The 22,497-nt window shown below is 43.0% G+C and overlaps 1 protein-coding gene and 1 long non-coding RNA gene across 2 annotated transcripts; one reads left to right on the forward strand and one right to left on the reverse strand.

Annotated features, from left to right (window-relative positions):
• Nucleotides 1-71: 71 nt before the first annotated feature.
• Nucleotides 72-2,877, forward strand: LOC112993207 (uncharacterized). Its single transcript, XR_010385107.1, has 3 exons — nt 72-201; nt 506-656; nt 739-2,877. It is a non-coding gene; the product is annotated as an uncharacterized LOC112993207 (long non-coding RNA).
• MAU2 (MAU2 sister chromatid cohesion factor) lies at nt 2,349-22,221 on the reverse strand. Its single transcript, XM_026116620.2, has 19 exons — nt 21,712-22,221; nt 21,588-21,605; nt 21,266-21,331; nt 20,436-20,531; nt 19,063-19,157; nt 18,502-18,529; nt 17,849-18,004; nt 17,143-17,289; nt 16,578-16,668; nt 15,879-15,982; nt 14,787-14,864; nt 14,125-14,190; nt 13,210-13,293; nt 12,234-12,283; nt 11,898-11,975; nt 11,306-11,417; nt 10,608-10,698; nt 8,581-8,708; nt 2,349-7,078 (listed from the first exon to the last, which is right to left on the reverse strand). Exons 1-19 carry the CDS (start codon nt 22,171-22,173, stop codon nt 7,004-7,006), a joined length of 2,025 nt encoding a protein of 674 aa, XP_025972405.2. The 5' UTR covers nt 22,174-22,221; the 3' UTR covers nt 2,349-7,003.
• Nucleotides 22,222-22,497: the final 276 nt, after the last annotated feature.

Below are 22,497 nucleotides of genomic sequence, written 5' to 3' on the forward strand. Positions count from 1 at the left end.
GACCAGTAAAAACCACGGAGTGCGCGGTGGGTGGGGGAACGGAAGCCAATGCGCGCCGCAGGCGCACAGGAAAGGGGCGGGGCCAGCGACCGGGTGGCCGCGCGGGGCTCGGCGGTGCTGCCCGCCCCCGCCGCCCGCGACCCGGGCACCGCGGCGGGGAGGGGGCGGCCGCCGCCCGGCGCCGCGCCGAGGCCGCCTGAGGTGACGCGCGGCCGCGGGGAGGGGCCGCGGCCCTTATCCGCCTGCGCAGGCCGCCCTGGGGCCCCCGACAGGGGCCGGCGGGGGAGGGGGGGTCGCTTCCCCCGGCCGTGAGGGGAGGCCCGACCCCCCCCCCCCCCCAGCAGCCGGCGGGGCGGGGCGGGGCGGGGCGGGAGCGGGCGGCCCCGGGGCGGGCGGGGGGGGGGGGGGCGCAGGCGTGGGCGGTCGCGGCAGGCCCCGGCAGGCCGGCGGGGGCCGCGCCGTCCGCGGGGGCCGTGACTCATCGCCGCTTCCTCCTCCGATGTAGGCCAGGGGTGCTCCGACATTTCCCTGCCACCGGCCACACCTCCGGCGGGGCCGCGATACCATCTCCTGCGAGGCGGGCGGGGGGGGCGGAGGGGGGCTGTTAACCCTTCACCGCTCGCAGAGCCTGTGTGGGGCCCTGGCCACCGCCGCAGGTAAGAGGACCCCGGGGTCCACCCGAGCCGGCCCGCAGGGAGGACACGGGAACGGACGATTTAATAAATTACCTTCCTTCAGCCCCCGCGACAGCTGGAACAACGGCCTTCGGACAAGAAAAAACATCTTCTGAGCGACCGGCTTGCGACCCACCTTCGGTGTCCACGACCCGCGTCTCAGGACTGCTTATTCAGTGTTTTCAGACACCTGCCTTTGAGCTTGTTCTTTTTAGAAAATTACTTAGGTGAGGACAAGTTTATAGAAGTAAAGTGACAAGAACAGCACTTTATTTTTAATGCTCATACCAGTCTTTCGTCAGTTAATTTACACATACAACTGACGTGGCTCGTTACAGGATTAGATGCGTCTTTATATCAGGTTATTTGGGTGTTTGTTTCAAATGAGGAGAAATGAGATAATGCTTAAATTATTTTCATTCATAATCTTCACATTTAATAAGCATAAATCAGTATCCTTCCCATTTTACTGAGGCAGGGCAATAAAAGCAGAAGGCATCTAACAGGCTTTCGGAAGATGAGTAGCAGAACCAGAACTGGAATCCAGGTCTCATCGCTTCCCATCCAGAGAGCACTTGCTCCAGGACAGAACAGTGCCCCTGGAGTGCGTTCTGCCTACGATCAGGAAAAGTCCAATGCATCCAACTTTTTCCTAGGTATTTTCCACTCCAGATTAAACACTTTTTTTTCCCCCCAATACAGTTTTAAAGTACCTTCCTCCCCCCTTTGTACAAACCAGTTTTAGCTACAACTGATCAAGGGTTAATAGCATAATTCACTTATAACTAGTTATTATTCTGGTTAATGCACTAAGCATGAAAAGCCAATGGCTTCACCTCAGGCCACTCGAAACTTTGTGGTTAACTACTAAGGATGAGAGATCCTTCTGAAGCGATGCTTTAATCCACATGGTAGCACACACAAACGTGTGCATTTTGGCTTTGAACTTACTTCACTGTGTTACTAGAAGAGTTTCAAAGCAGATTTAGCATAAGATACATTTTATTACCTAGCAGTTAGGTAAATTTATCTCCAGATCTTTGTAAAGAATTTTTTCCTTGTCCTAGTTTATCAGAATTTTGCCAAAGTGATAGTAAGAAGTAGCAGTTCCAATGGTTCTAGCAAACTTTGGAAGACCTGCTGTCCGTTTTACTCTGGAAGCATGCTAAGGGGTTAAGTGTAATAAGCTAAACTATGGCAAAAATACTTAACTGATAAAGAGAACTTCCAGTAGCCTGTGTGTGCAGCTGGCTGGTATCTTACAAAGCTAGCTATGTCATGTCACAAACCTCTATACAGTCAGAAACAAAGTGTGCACTAAGGTGAAAAATCAGGTGGACATTTCAATCAGGAAATTCTGGTTCTTGTTCCAAGGCAGGAGCCCTCAGCCACGGCACAGAAATGCCAACTGCAGGCACATCGGTGGCCAAATCCGGCTCCACGCGTGTCCCCCCACCCCCACCCCCCGCAGGTAGCCTCAATGCTTTTCATGCACCGACTTGCACGTGTCGCCCGTGGCTTCCTGCCCTTCTGTCCCAAGGCCAGGAGTGCCTTAAACAACTTTTAACACAGGTCTGGGCGATGGGGTAAGTCCCTGTTGCCACATAAAATATATCCCTAAGTAGGCAGCATTACCTGCAGATTAACTAAAGGAATTAGTATTCTACAAACTGCTAGAAGTAAAATTAAACTTTATTTAAAAATTCTTCTAATATAGAAAACGAGAGGAAACAAAGGCAACAAACTAATGCCCACGTTTCCATCTCATTACATGAGTTACTGTATTTACAGCTTCAGAAAGGAGCACTGGCAGAAGGTACACGTCCTGCTACTTATGGAGAACTACAAACAACAATACATTGTACAAACCTGACATAACATTTAAGGTTCATTGCAGGAAACAATTAAATACACTTGCTAAGACAGACAGCAGAAGAGCACAGACAGGTGTTAATTCATCCTGACTTCACCAAGTGTTCTGTACAGCCCAAACTACCGATTTGATTTCCTTCTCACTCAAGAATTCTCATAACTGTGGCAAGAACTGCCATACATTATGTTAACAGGTTCGTTTAGCATGATTTGGAGATGTCAGCAAGCTGCAAGGTAAAATGTGACATTACTGAACCATTTCTATCATAACTTTACTTTCTGGAGAGTTTGGAGAAACTGAATAAAATCAAAGCAGTGAAACAACATGGAATATATTGTGCTGAACTCCATGTGTCTATAGGCAGCATAACAACTTAAGGCCCTAATATTTTGTCAGTGTTAATTTTTGCTCGTGGCTTCACAGTGAGTGCACATATGGAATGACAGGGGATGAAGGTTTTCTTTTAACTCCCCTGCCCCAAAATTGAGCTAGATTTCCTGTGGATGTGGGCCTTTCTGATGTTCATACTGTAGGAAATGAAATACAACAGGCAAACACTGTTCTTCAGACTGTGTTCTCTATACATACATAAGTTTTTACACTATCTACAAAACAGTGATTAGATGCTTCTGTTTAAGTTCTTGCTACTCATTTAAAAATACTAGAGGAAAAAACTGTACAGTTTTCTAAATTACATCTTTAGAAGAATAATTTTTTTAGAAGTTCATAAAAGACTTCATGTTTGTTTCTATAGAGAATTAAGTGATAGGACAAGGAAGATTAGAAATATGTTGTTCAAATCAAGTTAGACAGACCAAGCACTTAACAGAACATTATTTGTAAACGGTAAACTTCTAGTTTTCTTTTCAACTTTACATACGCATTTGAAAATTAGGAAGAACTTCAGTTATGAGGTCCTTGTTTTAATCTCTGCTACATACAAAAGATATTGAAAAGCAAAAACTATTAAATAATTTAATATACAAGTGTAGTTAAAAAGCACTGTACATTGTAACAAATGTACATTGAATTTTAGAGATAGAAAATCACCAAGTTATTTTCAAATTTACATGATCTGTGAAATTCTGTAATGGCAAGAGGACGCGGGAAGCAGAACAGAGTTCTGAACTGCACAGGGCTGTGGGATAGTTAATGCCTCAACTCAACAACTGCAACCGAGTGCCATCTACACAGAAGGAAAAAAACCCTCCAGGTGAAGCTGGCTTGTTACAGAAACTGGGAATCCCCAGGTTGTTCTTCGCGATTTTACAAGTTCAGCCACCATATTTAGCGAGTGGTTCCTATTAAGAACCTGAGAGCACTTACATCAGAAGCAAGCAGGCAGCCTTTCCCTTAAGTACTTCCTTCCCTCCCGAGAACAGACTGGCGAGGGATCTGAACTACAAAGCAGCCGAGTTCGCACAGAAGTATTGACAGCGAGAGGCCAGCAACTTGCCACAGCAAACCATTTTCCTGTAACACACAGTCTTAACTCCGCAAGTCCCTGAGCTGAAAGAAAAGGTCAGGGAGATGCACCCACCTGAACGAGCACTAGTAAACATCTTGCTTGCTGCAAAATGTTTTTCTTAAACTAAGCCCAAAAAAACACAGCTCTCTAGATTTTTTTTTAAACATTGCCTTATAGAAGCAGCACTTTTTGGCTAACATTTAAATGAATTTATTATAGTTGCCATGGACATTTGAACACTTAAATAGACTCAGATTGGACAAAGACAAAAAAAGTGCTTGGATTATCAGAATAGGACTCCAGCAAATTTTGAAGTACATTCGTACTATCTTTTTCAGTTACTAGACATTCCCCAGCTGCTCCCACTAAAAGCTTAAGAGCACCATCAAGAAAATGGCCATTATATTTAGATGCTTAAGAACAGGAACTGAATTCTTGCAACTACTCAGTGACTTACTGAGGGTCTTCAAGGAAAGGGAAGAGCCAAACAGAAATAGTTTCCCACGCCAAAGTGAGGTTGGTGGGTGCTCAAAAGGGAAAGGGAGAACTTAAAAATAACCCATGTGGTATCAGCATTCCTAAGGGGGGGATTTACCTGATCATTCCTGATCAAAATCCAAGCAAGCAACAGCTGTTTAGACAACAAAATTGTTCTCTCTCTAATGGGCAGATGCCTGCAGCACAATGCAGCGGTCTCAGAGAGCAGCAGCGGAACGAGCATGAAGCGACCCTCTCTTGGCTGCAGGCAAGAGTGGCAGTACGCTGCCACCAAGGCTGCTGGCGTGGAGACGGGCTCCCGCCCCGCGCTGCGAGCCCGGCAGCTTCCACGGGAAGGCCGCAGCACGCCGACCACCAGTTCTGCAATCCAAAGAAACAAGCTGTCCAGGGTACAAGAGCCGTATTCAGGACAGATCGTAAGAGCCAGGTGGCACACGAGAAACACTTTATCTCAAAGAATGACACTGGCAAGTGATACAGAACAGTTTCCATCTGCACGAGTCTGTCAGAAGCATGGATTCTCCCTATATTTGATATATCAAAATACCCTGCCAGCTAACAGACCTCACAGATTTCTTTCCTATTCTTGGAGTTCCTTAAGGAACACACGGGACCTTAAACTGTATTGGTGTTTGTGTCTTGCAAACTCAGTAATAAAACTCTCTCCTTATACCAATGCTGAGGCCATGTTTTCCCTGTTGGAGATTCAACAAGGCTTAAAATTCACATGGCTTCTGCAAGAATAAGTTTCTGAGAACAAGAGCTAAATAAGCATTTCATGTTCAGTAGAGGAAGCATAAAATCCTATTTTGGTACTTGGACAAGTACTTGTCTCTAATATCATTCAACGGTCCAAACTGAGGGGTTTGGATTATAAAAAGCAAGTGTCTATGTGACCTATTGCTAGACAGGGACAAGATTTTGAGAAAGAATGGCCATTAAAGACAGATTTCACAGTATTCCTTCTAGAATAAATTCTAAAGGCTTGAGGGGTCAAATATTTCCTCTTAAATATTCTCTTCCTCTCTCTCAAAAAAGAAGCAATTACAGAAAGCCCTACTTCATCTAGCAGATTCCTTTTCCCTCCCCCTTTTAAGTTGGGAGATAAATATGCAGAGCTACCAACAGAGAAAAACAGCTTTATTTGACCCCATGAACCTCGCAAGCTTTACATCACACTACAACGGACTGGCACAAATCCTTGCTATAAAGCTGCTGATACTTCAAGGAATTAGCAATTCCCATACTGTTTTCTGTAAAACAAACTTGGGCCATGTCTCTCCTGTTTTGAGACAGCTGCAGAGGCACAGACAAATGCAGTGAGACTTCACAGCTGGAGAGTTCAAAAAACTGAGATAAAACAAGAAAACTAACATAGAAAGTTTGAAAACTTAAGATTTTGCCAAATGCAAGACTATGGCTTAATTTTTATCATAAGCCTCTCACTCATATCAGATCTGGGTTGTAATGACACAGTTTAACACTCACTTGAATAATCTGTAAAAATCAGTAAGGCACAGACGCTGCCTTGCCTTGGTGAGGCTGCAGTGAAGATGCAAAACGCGGTTTCCCGCTTGCTTGGACTAGATGGGAGGACAAGGAATTTCCTCCTCGGGTACACATCACCACGTAGTAGCAGGGATGGAGAGAGCTGTGGTTCTGCCTTACCCTGTCGGGGACTGGGCATCAATGCAGGGAGGTAGAGGGAAGACCCACACAGGGATGAAGTGGTGGCTCACATTACCACAGATTCATGGGCCTGGGTGAATCCAGGGCATGGAATCTGCTCCTCTAACAACAGCGCGAGTCTGCTCCGCTCAGCCTGGAGGCAACCCAGAAGAACCGAACACGTTCCCATGCCTGCAAATACCCCACCTGTCCAAACTCAAATCTCACTGATCTCGTTGTTTCCCTCATTGCGAGGCTACAAACAGCACTGGCAATGACTTACGGACAATGAGAAGGAAAGAATATTACCTCAGAAAACAAATTTTGAATTTTTTGGGCACCCTACGATCAATCATGATTTAATCCAATTGTTCCCAGGAGTGGAAGGGCACAGAAAATATTAAAAATGGCATGCATCATACTTCAGCAAAGGTTTAAATACTAGAGTACAACTAGTATGCCAAAGTCCTCTTAATTTTCTGTGACAATTTTTAAAAAGCAGTTATCTAACCAATTTAAGGAACAAGTGTCCTTTGGACTAAACCTTAATTCTCAATAAGAGGAAAGCAGATTAAAACCAGAAGGTATATACACACTAGCTGTATATTCACACACATTATGTAAAAGCAGCTTAAAATGCCCTTCTCACTTTGCAAGTCTATGAAATGTACGTTTTCTTTATGCAATCTGTTTCCTACAAGGCCCTCGCTAGAAGAGGAATATGCTGGCTTTTCTTTGAAGAAAAGATTTTGCATGGATTTTTCTCTTTTTTGGCTTTTTTTTCTTTTTTTTAAAACACACTGTCCTGATAGTTATTCTGTTTCACAGGAGACTGGCCAGGCTGGTGGTGGGTCCATTCTGTGCCTGGAACTGTACAGGAGGTGGTCCATCTGTCCACTGAAAGATAACAAACAACATGAAAATCCTACAGCCACTACCTGGGGAGGGGAGGAATCGCAGCAAGGCCAGAGGAAGGAGCTCACCATACAGATATTTACTACACTGAGATAATTAAAGATTTCACCATGGGAAGTTGAGTATCAGGTCTGACTTTGTTTTACATGCCTGCAGTTCACATCCCTTGAAGAGTATTTCGCTCAAGCTGCAGCTACTCCACATGCCCATCATTCCAAACCTAGCTGACTAGTCTGCTGAATCCAGGATGAATAGTAATCAAGTGAAAACATTTCCTGTTCTTACAGGTAAAAGTTTGCTTCCCCAAACAAGGGAAATGATGACTTGCACAAATGATGTTATGAAAGACAGGGTCAAAATTTAGATGAGCATTTTTGAACCCATTATAAACTAGAGCTATAGTGTTTCACATAGGAAGTATAGCCTCTGGTCCTCAACCATTTTACTACTAAAATATTTTCCTTTTACATTTGTCAAAAGTCTTCTGAAATTGGCAGATTTAATATTTGTTTCTTAAGCCTCTTCCCCCACCCTCATTTTTAACTTAGTTTGCGTAAGGCAGCAATGGAAAGTAAGAGAGCGGCTCAGGTCTCTGACTGATGCCTGCCCGCGGACTCATTTAGAGACAGGTGCCTGGCTGCAGGCACCTCTCAACACACGCCACATCTCAAACATTTTTCATTCTCACAAGTTTCTCAAGATCGCTTTGCAAGCAAAGCAAACTAGCAGCTTCTTCCTTTTGGCCTCCGCTCACCCTCCCACCCCTTTCTTTCCTCCAAAGGAAAATGTTTTGAAAAGGACATTAAGTTCCTCACACCTCAAATTCACACATCGTAACATTTGGACATTATCTCAGGCTAAATAGCAAATTATCTTAAACCTTTGCTCCGAATTCCAGCTTAGGAGAGCATTCTATATTTTTAGAATATCAGAAATGTTTCTGACATCAATATTTGAGGTCCTAAGAATACTGTACCTTAAGGCAATGGCTATACAGGTGTAAAATGGGATTTTAACTGGAAATTCAGAGGCATACAAAAAGATTTATATGTAAACAGAGGAAAACTTAAAACCTATTTTTAGCAGCATTCCCCAGATCAAGGTGGACTGCATGACCTAACCATGAAAATTAAACCCAAATACCTAGAAAGTTTCTTACTTTCAAAAGCAACAGTTATCACCTAAATGAACTGGCTACTTGCTACAAAAACCATTAAAAAAATAAACTCTGGAGTACCAAGAAAAGAAAGCAGGTTTAAGAAACAAAGACCTTACTCACCAAATAACCTTTATAAAAGTTAACTAATTAATTGAGTCACACTTCCTTTTCCTGTTATCAGTCCAGTTTAAATACTAGGAAGTAGACTGAATTTTGGCAACTCACTGAGAAGTGTGCTTGGCAGATGAAAGTAATAGTAAAGGAAAGCAAAGCACACTATTTTGCCTCAAAAATGCTGCATAACTGCAGGACGAAGACTGCTTACCGTGATTAGGTTGTGTTCTGGAAGACTGCATGCTTCAATGTGGTCTTGAAGGAGCTGTTGTGAGAAGTTCTGATGCATCTGTGCCGCTTCGTGTGCATCCATAGCATTTCCACAGGCTTTGTTCAGATCTGAAAGATGAGAACATCGTCTGCTCATAAGGAAACACTATATTGGTTTTTAACTGACTGGCTAGTTTACCTGAAGAGACAGTTTCACTGTATATTTGGTGACACAACCACTTAAACAGCCAAGACGCCAAAGTCACCTCACTTTGGAAGAATCAACCTCCTTAAAAAAATAAGGGGCACGTGGAGAACCTAAGCTCTTCCCTTTTCCAATACAAGCAGTGCATGCTGCAGGACTTGTTATTTCAGCTTCCGACCACTAAAACCAGTCGTTCCGAAAGGAGGCGGCCAGCTCCGCTCCGGGAAGAGCCCCGCGCGCTTCAGGCTTTGGTTTCCAGCACCATCTAGCGGGACAGGAAAGACTGGCGGATTCCTCACCGCCGCTCCACGGTTTGGCACGAGGGTTTCCAGGGGTCAAGCAACACTTTTGTCGCGAGTCCTCGCTTTTGTGGGGCTTCAGAAACCTGCCGCTTCACATAAGCTGAATGCTGGTCCTCGTGTTTTGTTTTCTGAGAGATTTACTCACAAGGTATTAGCTCAATCAGTGATAAGACTGGTAACTAATTAAGCATCACAATTTCAGCTAAAAATTCTCAGCAGCAGCGTGGTAGGGGCTGAGACACTGCACCTTCTGTCGATGGGTGGATGTTTGCACAGCTGCCCCAGCGCCTTGGCTCCTGCCAGTCCTGTGCTTTCCTCGCAAGAAACTTCAGAAAGAGGCTGCTGATGCCAAACCACCATCACAGGCACTTTCTTTTTGCATCATCCTAAGTTTGTCTCCCTTAAGATCAAGATCCAGCTTCTGCCTTGGATGCCCACCATCCTGTGCAGCATACGCACAACCTATTCCGTCACTCCAGGTGAAGCATCTTTTCTTCAAGAGTAAGTAGTTCTATACAGAAAGCTCTTGAATCCAGAGCAGAATGGAAACCAGCACCTCTCGCTGTTAGTGGGCCACTGGATACTGAACAGAAGATGGTATTTCATCTACAACAGATTCATCGCTGTCTGCTACCAGCACATATTGTTTGTGAACTACCAGGTCGAAATGAATGAGAAGAGTATTTCAATTGCCTGGAAGCAGTTTTGTTGCAAAGGCAGCAGCAAAGCAGAACATAAGCCTGGCCCACAGTGCTCAATGAATAGCACAGTGCTTATAGTAAACATGACAATTTAATATAAATTGAAGCTGCGGGGTAAGTTCTTGGAAAAAGGGTAGAGTTACAGCTTTATTTTCTAGTGAAAGCAAATCAATTGCAGCATTAATGTTGACTGTCTGCCAAGCAGCTAGTCAATATTTGAACAAAGCATCCAGGGGCCTATGCAAGTCAGATTAAACAATATTTATGTATGATGTGATATAATAGTTGTCTTGTTATTTATTAAAGCTCATACACAGAAGCAAAGCTTAAGTGAAACTTAATCAAATGTTTACTACAACAGGAATCGCAGTCAAAGCAAAGCAGAGCAATAGCAGAATAGATGCTGCACGCGTGTGAAGCCTTTCCAAGCAGTGACCAGCTGAGCCCCGTGTTTCCCAACCTGTCTTCCAGCCAGGGCAAGGGGAACGCGACTGCCACCCCAGCACCAGCCACACGGGGATGCTGGAGCTCTGCACGGCGCTCCCCACCCAAGGCGCTTTACAGCCTGCTCGAACAAGTGGCTACAGTAGCTGACAGGGATGCTAGAGATGCAGCCAAAACGGGATGCTGACAGGATTGAAGATCAATAAATGCAAAGAACCGTCTTGCACATCTATTGGTATTTTGTAAATCCATGGATTCTTTTGTTTTGTCTTCTTGGTGAGTACTACCATTGACAAACATCCCCCACCCAGTTCCCACCTATTATGAACAGGCTCTTTGCTGCTTGCTTTAAATACAACACCTTTTCCTAACTTACCTCTCAACAGAGCTGAAGACCACAGCTGCACAGACATATCTGGTATCTTGCTTGCAAGCTGCATGGCTGGTACTACCATATTATTACTTTCCTGGTGAAGAGCAGATATCAAGATGAGATGGATATTTTCTTTTTCCTTTGTGATTATATATTATATATAGGAAATGTGATATTTGTGAACTTAAGTTTGTCTACTTAAATTGGAATTGCTGACATGTTCTAGCTAACAAGGGGAAGTGTTTAAAAGGACAATAACACAAACATAATCCAAAGCTGTCTGGAATTCTGCTATGTCCTAGGAATTAGGGTGTCTATGTTGTGCAAGATCATAGAAATATTTCATGCATATTGGTATATGGTGAGAATTTAAAAGAGCTTGTATACACAATTCCTTCCAAAGCAATCCAGTTGAATGATGTTATTTCTCCTTTATTCTGCTCCTTTTTTCAAGTGATTTCAGGCATTATAGAAATACACACTTCTAGAATAGACTCCGAATACTACAACTTTGTTAGTGTTACTAAATGTGGAAACTGTAACAAGAGAATTATGCAAGTCAGTGAGTTACCAGCTTTCAGTGGGATATCAATAAACAAGCATTCTTAAATAAAATTAACTTAACAAAACCTCCTCATTTTCTTTGGCAAATGACAAATCAAACATTTACAGTAGTAATACCAGAGACAGTAAAGGCTTACCCTGTGATTCCCTAATACATAGAATATATGACCCAGGAGTACAAGAGAACATGCTGTTAATCGATTCAAGTCTTCTGCATTTGACATTTTCAGTGTCTCTCGCAAAAATCGTCTACCAAAACAGAACAAAAATAGTGTCCTTTTAAAAAAATCTACTGTCCTTCCAATATGTAAGAAACGTTATTTATAACAGAAACAATCCAGTCAGCAAATATTAGGACTCAGGAATAAATATATCCTGTAGGTGACCTTAAACAAAACACTTCATTCCCATATCTCAGCTTTCTTGTAACTAAAATGACTATGATACAGATCCCTCCTTTGAGGGAGGGATTCTCCTCCTTTTGTTTCAGATGTACCACTGGAAAACACTGCACGAATATTACTATTTATGTTCAAAACTGTAAAGAGATTTAAAACGAACAGTTGCATGGTATTTGCCCTAAGTAAAACAGCAGACTGACTAAATCTATATGGAGAAGATCTGGGAGGTTTGAAAACAAGGCCTTTGGGTTTCCTTTTTTATTTTAAAAAGCTTGATTTATTCTCTCCTTTCTTCTCCCACCTTCCAAGTGCACTGATTTATACTCACTTTGCCTCATTGTATCTTCCTTGAAAGAAGGAGAACAGACCTCGGATGTAGAAAGCTGCTGCTCGAAGACAGTGAGAGCTATGGACGGACAAAGCAATGCATTTAAATCTATGCATTGTACAGTGATATAATGGATTACAGACAGACAGATTTCTAGGAATTTGCCTAGCAATCAAATCCCCAAACAAAACATTTTATTTAATGCATGGTCAGAACTTCTTCCTTGAAAAGAAGTTATTTGTTTTGTTTTCTGTTCTTTTAAAAAAGCATGCTACAAATCCAGTGTTACCATCACCAATGCAACATCGGCATGTAGAAAGTTTCTGGAACTCTCACCTCACAGGAAAATTATGGTCTGGATTTATCCTTTCCAATAAGCTGTAAAGCTATGAAGTGGGGGGGAAAAACATAAATCAGTGTTTCTCACATATATAAGCTTACAGTACTGATAGCAAGTGTTTTTACAGGAAATGCACATAAAATCAAAATGGTGCAGCTCACTACAAACACTAAGTTTACTTGCACTGGTTAGATCATAGCACAAACATTCCAACATTAGGAGTTATTTCCATTTAGCCCTAAAAAAAAAAAGTTTTATACAAAAATACTTCCTTTGACATTAAAAAGTTACTATAAAATGTTAATATTTCTGCAGAAAGCTTTTCACTAGTCAGTCAGCTGCAGTGTTCAGGACCCAAATGTCATACCAGAAATCAACTAAGCAAAAAATGATTAACTTTGCCATCAATTTACAGCCTATTCACAAAGAATTTGCAAGCACATCTCTAAAAAGTTACTATAGAAGTATCAGACATGTCATATAAAGAATGCACACAACTCTATTTTTGTATTAACATTTGCTTCAAATGAACTGCTGAATAAAAAATGAGCACACAATTGCATATATCTATTCCTGGATAAACATTTAGTTACATCTTGCTAAATTCTAATGTAATCTAATAAAACTCTAAATAGATGGTAACTGAAGTGAACAGGTTAACTGAATAAGTCAAGATGACAGAGTTAATGACACACTGCATTAAGAATTCGGTTTTCATACCCATTGTTGTAGAAAATTCTCTGTATAATCCAGAATACTCTACTCTGGTGGTTTTCAGCTAAGCCAACTGATACTACTGGCATCTTCAATGTTATTTGACACTAACGTGATTAACAAGCTAGCTGGCTGGCCAGACAAGACACCACTATTGCAAAATTGCACAAAAAAGAATCATCCAAGCACTGCAGTCTGCTTCTTTCTAAAAAAGTTCTGACTTTTAAAGCTACAGACAGAAACCAGCAAGCAGCTTACCTCTTGATGCCGGTTGCCTTCCCTGATGTACACACTGGCTAAGTTTGTCACAATAAATGCCCACAGTTCTTGGTGTGTAGTGAGCTAAAATAAACAATATACCAAAAGCACAGAATAAATATTTTTGCATCTAACCCTGAATTGGTTCACCCTATCTTTTTCCTCTAATATAGGACAAATGGAAAAAAAATCACAGATCTGGTGTGATATGAGCTATTAACAGATCCCCAACTAGAACCATCTTCAGTGTAGAGAAAACCGAAATGATACAAGCCATTTGCTCTGATTCCTTTTACTTAACATTGAGGGCTACACAAACACCCATATAGAAAGTGGCAACATTAGGGCAGTTTGGGTGTTTATAAGAGTCCTCTTCCTGAATCTGCATTTCCACTTCCCAAAAAAGCTCTGTGGTGATCTATTCAGGTCAGTACATCAGACAACATTCCTGACTTCTCAGCGTGTATAAATACCTGGAGGGAGGGTGTAAAGAAGATGGAGTCAGACTCTTCTCTGTAGTGCCCAGTGAAAGGACAAGAGGCAATGGGCATAAATTGAAATGCAGAAAATCCCATTTAAACATTAGAAAAAGCTTTTTTACTTATGTTCACCCTTTACTAATGATCACCCTTATCTAAGGATGATCAAATGCTGGAACAGGTTGTCCAGGCAGGTTGTGGAGTCTCCATCCTTGGAAATATTCAAAATCCGACTGGACACAGTCCTGAGCAAACTGCTCTAGCTACCCCTTTGAGCGGTGGGGCTGAACTAGATGGTCTCCAAGGTCCCCTCCAACCTCAACCATTCTGTGACTGCGACTCAAAAAATTATTTGGAGGTAGCTCACACAGCACTTGCAGCAAGTCCATTTCCACACTGAACAGCCAGAGTAAATAGCTTAGGAATCAAATCTTACCCTCAATGCTGTAGTAAACTGTGCTTCTGCATTGTCCATGCAATTAACAGAAATGCAGTAGAGTCCCTGTAGAAGACAAGATAATTTTAAAGTTTAATGTTTTAGTACAACTATAGCAAGCCTAGAATGCAAGGAAGAAAGGCATCCAGATAAACAGATATCTTAGAACATTAGTAGAAAAAAAAAAAGTTAACCAACAAGTCCTATTTTGTTTGGTTGTGGGAAAAACAAAAAAGTTTTATACAAACAGCTTCAAAATAGTATACTCAAGTAAAGGCCAATTGCTTGAAAAAAATAACTTAACTACTTATAACATCCAAATATCAATGCTAAATAAAATAAAATAAAATCTTCCCCTTCCCCACTTCCCACATTATATTGTCTCGAACATGCACAGTCTAAGTTGCGTGCATTTTTCTTACATATTAGTTACTACTATGCTAGAGGCTTTTTTTAAAAGGAGATTTAAGTATTTAACAGTTAATGCTAGGTGCTAGTCCCCATAGGATAAGCAAGCATTGAACTAGACCCCATTGCTCAGCAGGAAATCAGCTTGAGATCTGCATCATGATGTTCTCATTAGTTACTGGCAATTGTTCAGTATGAATCTTAGGTATAGCTCTCCAAAGAGTCACAGTTTACTACTAATCATATACACTTACTAATAGAGTGTGCAGTTGGGCAGCATGATTAGAAAACAGTCTGGGAGACTGCTGGCAGAGCTGACAGACTTGTGAAATCTGTTAGAAAAAAAATATTTCGTTTAAAATACTTTTTCTTCATTTTATTTAATGCCCTATATCCTTCTACATGCATCATAGCAGTCACTCAAAACGTTTCAATGATTGGTTCAAAAATTCATTAAGTTATGCTTCTTGGGTAAGACCAGAGGCTATCCTTGCCTCAGGCTGAGGCACACACACTGCTCCACACATACTTTCCCAGACAGACACACATGCTCAGCTATCTGCTTTGTAGCAGTTCCACCATACGGTGGCACCACCTGCAAACAAAGTCACAGATCTCTTCAAAAACACTCCAAATCCGAGCTGGCATGAAATAGAAAAACCGGAATCAAAATCTTCCAAAGGACTTTGGGTATTTGTTTGTAAAGAGTATTACAAGCCATAACCAATGACAGGCTAATTTTTCCTTCGAGAACATTGATGAGAAGGTTTAAAACAATACAGCAATTCTAAAGTACATCCTATAAATAAAGGGCAGGCAAACAGGAACTAAAAGATGACTGGGAGGACGGAACATTAGAGAATGCTGTCCCCCTTCTTTCTTCCCCCAAATTAAATAAGGCTGCACAAAGCTGGAAGGCTTTGGGAGTAGGGACATAAAAGAAGGGAACTGCAAAAATGGAGAAATAATTGGATGAGATAGGAACACTAAGAGGAAGTAAAAGAAAGGGGAAGAGCTAAGGGCCACTCCCTGTCATGAATGTGAGGGACAGGGAGAAGACACCAGTGTCAGAACATGAAGCAGGATCAGGAAGAAGGTGTTAGCTTTAGCTGCTGATGAATTACTGCTGACTCCATGAGCAGATCTGGTGTTCTCAAATGAAACATGGGAGGAAGCTAATTCCACGGCTTCAGAACTGCAGCATCCTGAGCACCGTATTGGTTAGTAGTTTAGCACTGCTGGAATTATCATCTGAGCCCCAGTATCTTCCTCACACATGCAATTCCCGTATTTTAGAAGTTATTTTCACACATATTCATGAACAGGGAGATTATCAAAACACTTACCTCTTGCAACGCTGTGGCTTTGTGTCCTGTGACAAGCCGACACATGATAATATGTTCCAACAAAATAACTTGGAAAGATGACAAGATAGGACTGCAGTCCAACACTGAAGAGGGGAAACAAAGGTAATTCAAGAAGTAAAGTTAAGACGACATCAACCTCCTAACCAGACAGCTTTTACTGTACCTAGCTAGCTTCTTGAACTGCAGGTGGTTCAGCACAAGAACTCCTGCGTAGAAATTTAGTGATGTCTTTTGCTGAATTATCTGGTGTCAAAAGAGTCAGCAAACTGCCCAGCTCCTTCTCCATATGCCATGGGAAGGATGGCACAGGTTTTAAAAGAACTGATTCCCAAACTAAGAGTTTGAGTCTGAGCACCAGTGGAGGAAGAACTCTTTGGAAACACGCTTGTTTTAGAGAAGCAGACACTTGGATAACCAAATACATGGAAAGTCAGATACACGGCAAGAAAATGCATGCATTTACTGCCTAATTTACGAAGTTACAAAAATAAACCCCCTACATCTCCATTTCTGGATTCAAAATTAAAACAACAATCTAGTTTTAAAACAGAGCAAAATTCTTAGCTACAGCAGAAATAGGCTACAGACAAGGCTTTCTTTTTTTTCCTCTTTTCCTTTACATCAGCACCACGTAATGGAATCTTGCAGCATCAGCTAAACTGTAATCCTTATCCTTACTTTTTAGCTTCTCTAGCTGCATGAGTGCTTTGTCTGTGTACTTCTGAGCCTTCTCCAGGTACCCTGCTTGCATGGAATGCATCACTGTCACCTGCCGGAGCACAAGGAAAGATTACAAAAAATTATCTTTGCAAAAAGGCAAGTTTTGGGAGTCCACACAGCTCCTCAATTAGCAGCTTTTTAAACTGAATTTTGACATTAATTAGGAGCATAACCATATTCAAGATACAGGGCAACTAGTTTCAGAAATGTAAAGTCAGAATTGTTCCTCTTTTGGTAAAAATAAGCCAACATTGCTCTAATTTATAAGAGTTGATTTGACTCTATTTGGCTTAGATATTAATAGGGTAACATTCCAGTTTCCAGGCTTCTTGCACAGTTTCTTCAAACACCGATACCATTGAAAGCGATAGTCTCACAGATGCCACGGTAGCATTAAGTTATCTGTGTAAGCGTAACATAAAGCAGCATATGGTCTGCAGAATTGCCATCACTGCTGGTAATAAGCAATTTTTAACCAATTCCTCATTGATTAGCAGTACACAAGTAAAACAAAAGTGCTCACCAGGTATACAAGTACACACATGTGTTCCTTGGGCAGCCAGTGAAAGAGATCAGCAGGGTTGCTGGGTAGAATTTCATCATCGTGCAGAGTGGATATGGTCTGAATACACTGCTGAAGCTGTTTTAGACATGGCTTCACGCTTTTCACCTGTGAAAGATGATTCACAGACATAACTACTGTATCCCCGACGGCAAATGGCTGAACATTTATTTAGCTCAGCAAACATGCCAGACAACACACAATCCCCACATTCAAGAACTTAGTTAATACATAAATCACTACACTAGCATCACAAAACAGCGACCACTAAGCCTGTTACAGGATTAACAACAATCGAACCTTAATATTTGCAAATATGGCCAATGAACACTCAAAACAGTTTTCAAAGTCATACAGAGAGCCTGTTGTCTCCACAGGAATCGCGTGCAAAGGAAGAGTGGCTGCCGTAATTATGTGTGTACCAAACTAAGCCTTTGCTTGGGGAAGAAGAAATGAATGCCCTATTGTAGCATGTTTTCATTTCTCACTCCCCATTTTGTTTGTGATTAAAATCACAGAGAAATTAAGTTCACTAATAAAAGGCAAGGCTTAGCAAAAGAAAATCCCCAGAAATTACCTTGGTGTAATAATTAGCTACTTTCAAGGCAGTAATCTTTAACCAGTTCTCACGACATGGGAACCACGAAGAGGCACAACTCTCACGTACCTGCCCAGCATCCAGGTAATGCGTCACCTGTAGAACTAAAAAGAATACGCGTAACGACTCTTTCTGGATGGGGTTTCCTTGCCAGTTTTCAACTATCTGCCCACAGAGGGTAAGGAGAGGGTGCACTTCCTGCAGCTTCCGTTCCATTAGAAGAAGCTATAATTTAAAATAAAAATTCATTATATTTTGTGCTAAAGAAACAATTTTAACACTTGGAGAACCACAGTAGAACCCCAGGTAAGTTGATCTATTATTTAAATAAAAATGGACTTAAAGGCACTAATTTGAAAGAGCATCAGGCTTTTGACATGACCGATTTTTCATCCTTAAGTAAAAAGGCTCCAATGACAATTTGCAGTTATCCTTCTTCCTTCCAGAAACCACGTTTGTCATAATTAATAAAGGAAATAAGCCTATGTTCACAAGAATTTCGCATAGCAAAGGAATTCTGCTGTCTTCTGGCTTATTTCATATGTATTTTAATACTGTGCTTGCTTACATGAACAAAGCAGAGCTTATAAAGCATAGATAAGCATGCAAAAAAACTTAAACAAATAACCTACGATTGGGCTGGTTATATTCTATTGCTCTGTAACCTGTTTTATACTAGTTAAGCAAGTAAATATTTTATTAGAAAAGTATATCCAACTTACCATCCCTTTGCTTAGCAGAAACAGTGCCCTGAAATAAAACAAAACTGTGTCATATACACACACAAAGTTACCCAAAACCATGACTGTACACAAAACCCCTGAGGAAAAATGCGTGCCATTCTCCATTTCAAAGGCATTAGTCAAAACAGATTAAGGAACCTGTCACAGAAAGCAAATTTAAAAGCTAGATGGAACAGTCCAATCATTGTGCCAGGAATTAAAATCTGAGCCTCAGGTTTGTATCTAAGATTTGGACAATATCAATTACTATAGTTTCTAAGGCCAAAGCCAGGCTATCAGGAAAACTTTTGCTGATCAAGAGAGTAAACAAAGCTTAGTTTGGCAAAAAAAGGACTCTGGAGAGTCTTAATGAACATTACTGAGTTTAACAGAAAAATGGAAAAGCTGTGTATAGGAGAAATGCTCAGATCTATGAGCAGACTCAGAAACAGTGGTCTGCCTGCAAAGCCCATGTAGCAATCACAGGCCATATCTCTAAATAAAATTAGAACAAACCAAAATATTTTCTGTGGGAGGGAGAAAAAAGTATAGGGAACTTACCTGGTGTATTCTGACCCCACCACCCGAGCATATTCTGCTCCAACTCCTAGAAGGTCACATGCAGATACTAAGTCTTTTTCAAGCGTATGTAGTTGCTGAAAGAAAAAAAGGGCCATAATAGGTTGGCATTTTCTTAGCAAACTTGCTTAACAGTTGTTTTTTTTTTATTTAATTACTCCTGTGCTTTGCATGAGATACAAGTATCCAACTGAAACATGTAAAAATGTATCATCTGAACTTAGACCCATTTTCCAGGAACATTTGGCATTCTAAAAAAAAGCCTTTAACCTTTCAAAGAAAATATCTCAACCCAGACTCATATCATACAGAGTTGTTGTAATTCATTTAGAGCATGTGCAGATCAGACCCAAAACAGCTCAAATTCAACCATGGGCGTTTACAGGATAGAGCCTGTTCTCTAGCAGAAACACCAGAGAAAGCCTGCAGGATACAATGTCACAGGAAAAGGATGACGCAACCTCCAGACCACCTCTCAACCCCCCCAGCCTCCCAACTTTTTGTACCTTTTCCAAACTCAAGTAGAAAGCCAAACAAGTGCAGACCATACAGTGCGGCTGTGAGAAATATAGGCCCCTCTGCTCAAGCAAAAGCCAAAAAGGAAATACCACACAGAAAAGAAATCAGCAAAAAATGTCAAGCTTTGAGGAAGGACCTATTCAGAGGCACTGAGAAAAAAAAACGTTTAAGCTTCTTGTGAGTACTCAGGCATTAACTCGTTGCAGAGCAAACATTTGTCCTTTAATCGATAGGAAAGTAAGGCTCTCCACATTTCAGCATTCCTAAACTATACAAAGGAGCTCAGCAATTCCTTTTCAAGGAGGTTAGCCAGCTTGTTTAATCTCATCAGGAAGGGAGAGGAAGACAAGTACAGGCGACCATTAAGACAATCTTCAAAGATAAAATTGCTTGCCAGCTATCTCTCTGATGGAAAGTACTTCTACAGAGCAATTAACTCCCTGAACTCCTGTGTCAAACAGCTTAAGGCTCCTTAGGAACCTTCCCTGTCTTCTACAAAAGCAGCAGAGAAATGGCATAACCTGAAAAAACAGGGAACAGTTTATCAGCAATAATCTGCTCCTCCTACTGATCAGTCAGTTTTCTGGATATGGTCTCCATCCTAACAATTTGGATCACTCAGGAAAAGTAGCACTTTAAGAACACTCTAGCAATATATCAATATTTCACAACGTGAATTCTTCTTCTTTTGCTTCTCCATTAATACCAGTAATTGCAAGAGACATCCAAGCTCTTTTTCCTTCAAAGTAGCACAAAAGCAATCACTTTTAAAGAACTATACAGACATTTTCCCAGACAGTGTTACAGTAATATGACTATCAGCATAAGTTACTTACTGCAAGTTGAAAAAGTAGTCTACAGTGCCAGTACGGAGTCTGCTGTGAGATCTGAATGGCTTTGCGTAACAGAGGCTTTGCTGTATCCACTGAATTCTGAAACAGAAACACACATCCTGCTCAACATAAAAAACAGGCTTCCAGGAACTTTCATCACAAAGAATAATAACATTTAAACAAGATGTATTCTGTGCTGATCCCCATTTAAAGTCCGATAGGCAAAAAAAAACTTAAAACAAGAAAAATAACAAAAACAAATATTTAATATGCAGAACCATACACCTACAATTGACTCAAAGTTTGCTTAAAAGTATTAGCTGATCGACTCCTTTGTTCGCTACTCTCTCACATACAGGAAAAAAATGCATACTAGAAAAGGCAAACATTTGTTTTATAGAAAGCAAAGATCAATTAAAGCTTTTCTAGAGAAAAAAAACAGAAATAACCAAGGAATGCAACAAAAGCCTCAGAAAGTCTTTCTATCCCCCCCCCCCCCCCCCCCCGCTTCCCTAAATTAGCCTGTCAAAGACTAATTAGCCTAACAAGGGCTAAAGAAATACTCTGGCCAAGTAAACCTCCTCTGCCATGGGATACCAACATTGAAAGTGCAGCGAGTGGCAACTGCAGTAACGAAAAAGTAAGTCTTTCAGGCTTACATTGTAGCACTCTATAGTTACATTGCATCCGACCTCTAAAAATTTGGTAAATCCTACCGTTAATAGCTACATATTACTCTAAGATCAAAGCCGCTAAGATTGCAAGCAGCCCTTCAGCCCCAAGATCGGATGGCCCACGACTGACAATTTCTGGCCTCGCCGCAGCGCACTCACCTCCTGACAATACAGTTCGGACAGAAGGCTCGCTGCCTCAAACTTAACATCTTCAAACTGGGGAATCTAGCAGCAGAGTTAAGCAAATATTAAGCACCAGCTGCAACATAGCAACACTCCAACATACCCAAAATCCTTACTAAGGAAACAAGCACTCAGAAAGTAACCCACAACCACGGAAGCAAATTAGAAATGCCGGCCAAATCCCCAACCCCAGGGCCAGACTGATATTTGCAGAGGTGTTTTGTATCGGCGCCCGCACTGCGGAAGCGAGCCGGCCGCGCAGCGACGCTCTCCTTCCAGGCGGCCGGGAAAAGGATACTTGCTGGGATATCAACCACTGCAAGAGAAGACAGCGGGTTAGTGTGGGCGCAGCACAGGCCGGCCCTGCTGACAGGGCCCCCAGCCCCCCGCGGCGAGCCCCGCGCGGGCCCGCGGCCGCTCACCGCCTTCTCCAGGTGCCCGCGGGCCTGGTCGCCGTTGCGGGTGTGGTGGTAGAGGACGGAGCCGAGCTGGAGGTGGGTGCGGGCCTCCATGCGGGCCGGGGGCTTGCGGGGCAGCACGGCCTGCAGGCAGTGCACGCACAGCCGCACCTTGGGCGGGCTCGACGTGCGGAAGTGCTCGGCCAGGCCCAGCAGCGCCAGGTACCACGACTCGCCCCCGGCCGCGCCGCCGCCGCCGCCGCCCGACCCCGACCCCGGGCCGGGCCCTGCGCCGCCGCCGCCACCGCCTCCTCCGGCGCCGCCGCCGCCGCCGCCGCCCCCCCCGTCGCCCCTGCCGCCGCCGCCCGCCTCCCCGGAGCCCGCCGCGCCGCCCGCCGCCTGCTGCGGCTGCTGCTGAGGCGGCGGCTGCTGCTGAGGGGCCGCGCCGGCCGCCGAGCCCGCGGCGCCCGCCGCCACCGCCGCCATCTCAGGGCCGCCGCGACAACACGGGCGAGGGGGGGAAGGGGGCGGGGCGCCGCGCGAGGGCGGCCGGGATATGGAGTCCGCCGCGCCGCCGCCCGCGCGGGGGCGCCTGGGAGATGGAGTCCTCCCGCGAGACGTGGGGCGGGCGTCCCCGCGCGACGCTCGCGCAGGGGCTGACGGGAAATGCTGTCCCACCCTCCTCCCCAGCAACGCGAGACCTCCACGCGCGGGGCCTCATGGGAGTTGTAGTCCCCACTCCGCAGGCTGTGTGAGGGGCCGGCGGGGGAGGGTGATGGGGGAAAGCGCTCAGGGAGCGGGTTCTACCCC

The sequence above is a fragment of the Dromaius novaehollandiae genome, chromosome 25 (assembly GCF_036370855.1).
Source record: "Dromaius novaehollandiae isolate bDroNov1 chromosome 25, bDroNov1.hap1, whole genome shotgun sequence".
In the NCBI taxonomy this organism is placed as follows: domain Eukaryota; kingdom Metazoa; phylum Chordata; class Aves; order Casuariiformes; family Dromaiidae; genus Dromaius; species Dromaius novaehollandiae.